The sequence below is a fragment of the Lipophrys pholis genome (assembly GCF_963383615.2).
Source record: "Lipophrys pholis genome assembly, chromosome: 10".
NCBI lineage: Eukaryota > Metazoa > Chordata > Actinopteri > Blenniiformes > Blenniidae > Lipophrys > Lipophrys pholis.
This window is the reverse complement of record NC_137640.1, coordinates 15,520,200-15,528,405: the sequence shown is the minus strand read 5'-3', so window position 1 is coordinate 15,528,405 and position 8,206 is coordinate 15,520,200. Positions and strand designations below refer to the sequence as shown.

At 42.7% G+C, this 8,206-nt stretch overlaps 1 protein-coding gene across 1 annotated transcript in view; it reads right to left on the bottom strand.

The window, feature by feature from the left end:
* Window positions 1–8,206, bottom strand: part of insrb (insulin receptor b) — a 72,662-nt gene continuing 64,456 nt past the window's right edge. The window contains exons 12-23 of the mRNA XM_080472689.1: window positions 6,492–6,630; window positions 5,935–6,088; window positions 5,577–5,725; window positions 4,402–4,558; window positions 4,069–4,165; window positions 3,764–3,831; window positions 3,383–3,612; window positions 3,057–3,167; window positions 2,684–2,846; window positions 2,442–2,571; window positions 2,206–2,340; window positions 1–1,132 (exon numbers count right to left, since the gene is read on the bottom strand). Of these exons, the coding sequence (XP_080328815.1) occupies window positions 778–1,132; window positions 2,206–2,340; window positions 2,442–2,571; window positions 2,684–2,846; window positions 3,057–3,167; window positions 3,383–3,612; window positions 3,764–3,831; window positions 4,069–4,165; window positions 4,402–4,558; window positions 5,577–5,725; window positions 5,935–6,088; window positions 6,492–6,630 (1,888 nt within the window). The 3' untranslated portion in view covers window positions 1–777. The remainder of the gene's footprint in view (window positions 1,133–2,205; window positions 2,341–2,441; window positions 2,572–2,683; window positions 2,847–3,056; window positions 3,168–3,382; window positions 3,613–3,763; window positions 3,832–4,068; window positions 4,166–4,401; window positions 4,559–5,576; window positions 5,726–5,934; window positions 6,089–6,491; window positions 6,631–8,206) is intronic.

Sequence of the window (8,206 nt, the reverse complement as noted above, 5' to 3'; positions counted from 1 at the left end):
GAATCTGTGTATATTTTGGAATTCTGCAGAACCAAAAAACAAAAAAGACAAAGAAAAACGACAACAACAACAAAAAGAATTCCTCTAGGAATAGATGTTTGTTCTACGATCAGGTCTTTGCAAGTCATCCCACTGATTAAGTCATTGTTCAAAAGGAAATGAGTGTAAGCGCTGATAGACACTTCTCTTTGTTTATAGGCCACGTATAAAAAGGCCACTATCTGAGTAAAAAGGTTCAGCCTGGAGGGGGAAAAGAAAGCACAGAAATGTGGAAATGCTGATCTGTAGGAGAGTAGGGACGAGTCTTGAGGGTTTAAGCATGAGCAGCCTTCTTGGTTGTCTAAGGTTTGTTGTGTTCACAGTTTTTTTTTTTTTTTTTTTCTCTGTTTCCGTCACAGGGAGTCCTGGAAACGTGGCAATAGTGAAAAACAAAATATAGGTATTCTGATAATTTAAAGTCTGATGTGTTAAGGAACAAGTTTAAAAAAAAAAAAAAAGAAGAAGAGTTACACCATGTTTGCATCACCTGCGTGCCTGTGCTCGGCAGCTGTGAGGAAGAGAAATAAAACGTCCTGAGATCGGTCTTTTTTTTTTTTTCCTTTGTTTTTTTTTTTTTTTTTTTTTTTTGAAGGGCTTCTCCGAGAATAAGAAAAAATCATCAGAAAATGATGAGAGGAAACACGAACGATACAGGAAAAAGTGGACTGTAAGAAGGGTGGGGTGGGGGGGGGTAGAAGGGGGTGGGGTTTAACAAGTTCTTCGGGGAAACAGGAAATGTTAGGAAGGGCTCGATCTGGGCAACGATAAGATTCTTCCATTTTTCTTGCCACCGTTCATGTGTGTGTAGGGGACATGCTCCTCATAGTTCCCCCTCAGGGCCACCGAGGGCCCGCTGTCCCTGCCTAAGCTCTCCTCTCTCTGAGAGTACGACGACGGGTCCAGGGGGATACTTTCCATGTTGTCCAGGTCCAGGTCAAACTCCTCTGTCTCGGGGACTTTGTTTTCCTCGCTGTAGAAGAAAGAGACCTCCTGGAAAGACGGGTGTAGATCCTCCCGTAGCATCTCGATGATCTCGTGGAACAACGGCCGCATTTTGGGATTGTACTGCCAGCACATCTGCATCAGGTTGTGCCTGGGAAGAGGAGGGAAGTACATAAAGAGCTTTAAATACGTTCCCGACCTGTCGTCGCGGACGGGACCCCGGCATGCGTACATTTCACAACAATACGTCTTCATGATGGACAACCAGAGAAAAAAGGAATCAGAAATTCTGAGGAATAAAGTTCTGTGGCCCAGTACGGGTCCTTATGGTTTCCCACAGGACTGCTGTGACCATCCACCAGAGATCCACCGCCCTCCTGGTTTGGAAAACACTTGATTTACAGAGAATATTGAGATAGAATGCGATATTGTTCTGTCTCACTTGTGTTGTCAAATGCAACCTTGACTGTCGGTGCTTTCCAAGGTGGAAGAGAAGCAACAGTACAGTAACCCACCGTCTCGTTACACGGTGTTACAAGTACACCACGTTTACCCTTTATTTTGAGCTTTCAGTCACCTGGCTTTGCTCCTCTCACTGCTAAAATAGTAAAAACCTAAAAATAGACTTGTGTTTAGTATGAAAGATTTCACCACGATGTCATGTTTGTAACATGACCTTCTCACTCCAAACATAAGAGTGATATTGAATGAGTGCAAGATTTTGAAATTTGAAATTCAGTTTCCTTGGGGAAAAAAGCGGGCTAAAGCTCCTCCTCACTGCTCGATTGGCAAAATGTCAGCCATAATATATAAATAAATCCAGGATGGAATTTCAACCCTGACAGGGTTTAGAAAGAAATGAAGAGATTAAACAAGAAACAGGATTTTTTTTAAAATGGCTAATTCAGTGCTGGTGGACATTAAAGTCACAACCAAAACGGTGGCAGATTTCAAATAAAAAGGTGAGACTCCATAAGACAAAACTAAAGTTTCAATAGTTTTGTCTTTCTGAGGTGCACCAGGGAGGAAACATTCTGCAAAAGCCAAACAAACTCTTAACTATGAGAACAACACGAGCCAAAGACTCGACAGGAAACTTTTCAGCAAATCAGTTTAAACTATTAAAAAAAAATAAAATAAAAAAATCTATGTGAGTCAAATTAAGCCAATATAATCCCCATATAGGAATTCATATTAGACTCAAATGCGTGTGCTTCTACTCACATCCTCTCGGGGCAGTTGTCTGGTCGGTCCAGGAACCCTCCATCCATGACGAACTTTAGAACCTGCTCATTGGATAAACCCTGGTAAGGCTGCTCTGCCAGAGTGCTGATCTCCCACAACACAACGCCAAATGACCTGCAGAGACACACGCACACACGCAAACAGGGTCAAACCCTCAAACGATCTACTGATGAGCACAAGCAGGGTTGAAAACCCGGTGCTGGGACTGAACTCACCAGCAGTCAGAGTGGGCGGTGAAGACTCCGTCCTTCAACGACTCCGGAGCCATCCATCGGACAGGAAGGAGGCCCTTCCCTCCTTTGCGGTAATAGTCAGTCTCATATATGTCTCGAGTCATACCGAAGTCTATGAGAGACGGAGACAAACAGAGGGGCAAGGGACGCTTTCATTTCAAAAAGTAAGACACTTGGGTACCTGCAAAGTGAGAAACACGACAATCAAACACAAACTTCCGTACCTCCGATCTTGACGGTGAAGTCTTCAGCCACCATACAGTTTCTGGCTGCCAAGTCTCTATGGACAAACTTTTTGGCGTTGAGGTAGGCCATTCCATCTGCAATTTCTGCAGCCATCTGGAGCATGTCCTTCAGGGTCGGAGGTGGACAGCCAGATGGGTTGTTCTGGAAGTAAAACGCAAATGATGAAGAACCATGGCGTGTAAATCCAAGTTAGATCCCTTCATGTCTTGTTTTTGGAAGTAGATTCTAGAAGCGCTGCCATTTGTGAGAACCTCAGGTAAATTATCATCCCGTACGAGATGTGTTGGAAGCACAAAAGGAAACATTTTTCATTGGAGAGAAAGGGCTTCACCAATAAACAGAACAACAGACCTCAGAGTCTGGCCGGAGACTCCGCAGGTAGCTCTTCAGGTCACCGTGGGTCATCAGCTCCATCACTACGAGCGTGGGTTGCCCTTTGGACACAACACCTAACAGGCGCACCTAAAAATAAACCAAACACACATGTTCACATTAAACCTCATAGTCCAATATTTTAGTCCACCATCATTCATACATCTATCGATCTTCTACACAGTTTCATTCACTATTTATGGCTTTGAAGAGACAACATGAAACTCTAATATACTGTAATTCACAAGGGCTGTTCCAGGGTCCTCTCTGTGAGAGTTCAGGCTTTAAGAGGAAATTTGTCGTACCACATGGTGACAGCTGAAAGCCTTCATGACGGAGGCCTCGTTCAGGAACTCAATCCTCTCTCGCAAGCTGGCACACTCGTTGACCGTCTTGACCGCGACATGCGTGTCGGGGTCTCCTTTGACGATGTCCTTGGCGATTCCCTCATACACCATGCCGAAGGAGCCCTGGCCGAGCTCTCTGAGGAGATTGATCTTCTCCCGGGGAACCTCCCACTCATCGGGAACATACACTACACAGGAGACACACGATTGATTGCATGAGATGAGTGAACCTGTCATGATTCGACATGTGTTTTAATGTTTTATTGAAACACACACAAAGAGAGCGAAAAACAGGTTGAACTTTGGGTGAGAAGAATTATGTTGGGACACTGTTCTTACTGTCATTGGCGCTGAAATACTCAGGATTTGGTGAAGTGATGAGATCTCCTAACGGACCGTCAGTTTGCCTGCAATAGAAACGGAAAGAGCGTCTAAAACTCTACAAAACTAACTCACATGTGAATATTCTTCCAAACGTGACACACTCGATTTTGTTTCCTCACATAACTTTGGAAACACTACTTTGCTCTAGATGGTCAAGTCTCAGGTTTCTTGCGCAATACACTAACTATATAGGCCCCAGCTCCTTTCTTAAATGTCATATTGAACATCCTGCACAGCATAGCAGATCATTCTTGTCCTACCTTTTCTTAAGTATCACAAAGACTCCACCTCCCACGAACAGGAACAGGATGAAGCAGATAACAGGACCAAGCACGATCCAAACCAAACCAGGATCAGCTGCAAAAACAAACAAAAAACACCCCCACCAGTGAGTTTACCTGGAGGACTGCAGCACACTACAATATGATGGACACAGTAACGAGCCAAACAATTTTAAGGGTTTATTTTGATTGTAGTTCATTGAGTCTAATCCGACCAACGTAAATCCAATAACAACAATGTGACGCTAGTTTGTGAACATTCAGAATAATATGACATTTTATTAAGTAAAAGCAGAAATAGGTAAGCCTCACGGTTCGGCATGAAGAAGTGGGTGGTTTCAGTGAAAGACCCATTTCCTGCCAAGGAGGTGGCTCGGACCCTCACACTGTAGTTTCCGGGATGCACAAGTGAAAGCTTCGTGCCGCCTGACTTGAGGTAAGCCGGCCGTGAGACACACACCGTGTGAATCTGAGGGGGGAAAACAAATGAAATTAAAAAAAATGAAATGCACCTCAAAAGGAAGATTGGTTTTTAAAGGACACTGCAAAAACATAGCAATCGCAGTGTGAAGATCTCAGAGTGAATTAAAAACCATGCATGCCAAGTCACAGAGTTTCAGTGTTCATTATAATATACATTCAATCAATCAACCAATCATTAAATCAATAAATCAATAAATAATCAATCTTTCTTCTTTTTTTTTTAATCTAGCAAAATTGTATTTTCGATATTCCCAACTTATTAGAGGAGGGCAACTCAAAAGTCAGATGTCTGTATTTTAAAATCTGGAGTGACCTGCCAAATAATTCATTGTAACCTCCAACGGAATCTAAAGTTGACTTTAAAAGAATCCAGTCAGTTTTGTTTGGGCTGCAGGGTGTCAGTTAGCAGTGTGTTTTCAGTGCAGTGCAGATGTCGTCTGAGTCCATCCCAGCCACTGCATTCAAGTCTTCCTTCCTGCCTCTGTCACTATGGTAACAGAGCTGCTACTGGCTCCTAAGGTCAGGCAGTGCAGCAATGAATAGCAATGAGAGAAAAATGTTGCACACTTACAGCAAATAATCACCAACAAAAGCTGAAGCACACACGCACACACACACACGCACGCACACACGCACACAGACATTATACACACAACTATATGAAATTTTAATATGCAAGCACACGTAACAGAGAACGGCAACACACACACAAAGTAAGCATCAGGAGGCTGTAAACAAATGTTTCCTTTGTTCCTCTGTGCAGAAGGAACAGACAGAAATTGAGTGCATACAGAAACCCTCTGCTCTTCTCCCCGGATCCGATATGATCACTCATTCCTTCTACACCTGTTAATCCTCCTGCTTTTCCTTCCTCTATAGGTTATATCAAAATAATCTGCCCTATCCTTTTGTCTCAATTGCCTTTTTGGATTTTACGCCCCTCCCTCCCTTGATAGTATTCAGTATGCCCACTCAGTAGTAGTTTATCGAACGTTCATACTGACCTCTGAGTCTCCAACCTTCCTGTAGAAGACCTCGTACAGGATGATGAGGCCATTAGGCGAGCGAGGTGCATTCCACTTGATCAAAACATAGGGAGGCTCAGCTACCACGATCTCGTGGGTCACAGGGCCTGGGATGTCGTCAGCTTTTTCTGTAGATAACAGGAATACACAAACCCCATAGAAATGCATGTGTTAAAAAAATCCACGTCATTTCTTGTCGTCGTGAAGCCAGTTTTATCACTTCCTAGTACAAAGTAATATTCAGTGTTTTTGGAACTGCAAATGTTCATTCCATGCAAAGGTAGCCTTGATTAAGTAACGCTACAGAGTTTATGGGTGAAGGCGTATATGTTCTTACCCTCTGGCATAGTTCGAGCACTGACATAAGTTGCCAAGCTGCACCGTTTGGGGTCTGAGGGATGGTTACAGGCCATGATCTCGATCTTATAGCTGGTGAAGTGGTGCAGGTTGGAGATGACTGTTGACTCCTTTGAGAACACCTTCAGCTCCACCTGAGCAGAAGAGAAGGAAGCAGTGTCAGTTACAGTCACATCATATCAGATTTTGAAATGTTTGATGTTTTCAGCAAGTTGGGGATAAAAATCCATCGGTTTCTTAAAGAAGCAATTTTAGTCATTTGTTCACTATGTTGAAGGTTCAACACAAGCATGCTAGAGAGTGAAAGATTAAATCAATACAAAGTGCAAAGTAATAGTCACTGGAAATTCATAAATTTGGATAAGAATTCCCAAAATCAGGTTTTGCTAATCTGAGTATTAATGGGAATCTTTTATTTTTCTTGGCTTACTTTACAAAATCTCCTCCTCACACCTGTAGACAAGTGACCTGCACGTTTTTCTACACAAAAGGAAACAGACGAAAAAAAGCTTGTATGTTAAATATCCTAAAGGAGACCTTAGATCCCTCTTGGTCCTCATCTTCATCATCCGGTGACGCCATGGTGGATCCAAACTGCAGGTTTGGGATTGTTGTGAGGAAAAAAGGAATCTGGGTGGCGTTGGCAACTCCCACCGAACGTCGACGACGAGACGGTCTGCAGAGACAAAGTAACAGATCAGTGAAGTCAGCAGTAATTTGTGTTCAAGACTTTAAAACAATATCTTCTGTGTACAGTCTGTATCAGTGACAAATGATTTACAGACAATTGAATATATAATAAATAGGATATGTAATGTTGTGGGAATGTGATGGAGATGCGGATGATAGTTAGTCAGGTTTTATTAAAAGAAATAATGTCAAGAGCATGCAGTACATGTATTTACTGATGACATTTAAGTAAACTATATGTACTGTATGCTGATAGTTTAAAACCAGTCTGACTGCATTGCATTTCTCCATTAAAACCACCTTCTTCCTTGTAGGAGGTCCTACCCACTCTCACCACTGGGTGGTGCCAGAGTTCAAGGCCCACTCCACTCTCAGGGGTCGCTACAGTACCCAAACCACAAAGACCTCGAGATTGAGATTAAAGAAAGGTGATGAAGTTCACCTTTTTGTGCGATAGAGGGAGTATAAACGAGAGAGAAGATCCTCTGTGTTAAAAAAAAAAAAATTACTATGAAGTGTTCTTGAGAAATGTATTTTACCTGAAGTTACTACAGTGGCGCTTGTCCTTCACTGAACGAGGAAGTGTAGGACAGTGTTAATGCTGAACTGATCGTTACTCAGGTAGAAAGAAAAAAAAAATTAAACGTGCAAGGCTCATGCACACCCTCGCGTGATGGAATAAGAAAGGACGAGGAATTCTTTGGGCTCTTGGGTGTACGGAAGTGACCGTGGCCCATTCAGAGGGCTGAAAATGCAGCTGCAGTGCGTGTGTGCGAATGATCCGGAGTGTTAGTGTGTGTCCAAATCGCAGTCTGCATGACTGCACCCCTGACTGGCATGAATGATAATGGGCACAGTAATCACTCTCCTCAGGAAGAGGAGGGAGAGACTGTGGGTGTTTGTGTCTGTCAGGGGAGAAGGTAGGGGCACTGGAGTCCAGACACTCTGCGCCTCCTCGCCTAAGCCCCCCCACAGTGGTGCCCAGTACAAAAACAAGGCTCTGAATCACCCCCGCGCACACAGATGGAGGAGACAGTTGGCACAAAGCTGTTTTGAAACTCACTGTGGATTTGATGTGATGAAAATTGCCCTGACTTTTTTTTTTCCATGTGTAGAAGTTTGTTAAATAAGCATAAATTTAGTGAAAATGTGCTTGAAGATACAACAGAAAAAATCGGTTTAAATTGTGCAGATGCTCGCAAAGAAGGTTTCTGAAATCATTCATGGACTTCTTTGGCAGATTTTATTCTCAATAAACTATTTATCAGTTCAAGACTTAGTTTTAGTGTCGGTGTGGGGTGGAGTTACAAGTTTATGACATGATGGTGTAAATAGACTGATGAAAAACATTAAAGAGCTGGGATGAAGAGATATAACGTAACTCATTCATTAAGGCTCTATCACTAGGTTATTCAGTCAATAATGAGTAAATGCTACCCAATTAGAGAACAAGTTTCAGATTCTGGTTTCTTTTTGAAAGAGGAACATCATTTCAGTGAACATTGTGTGACACACGTTACAATCTAATGATTAACAGTTAAAAACAAAAACATGAGGCACTC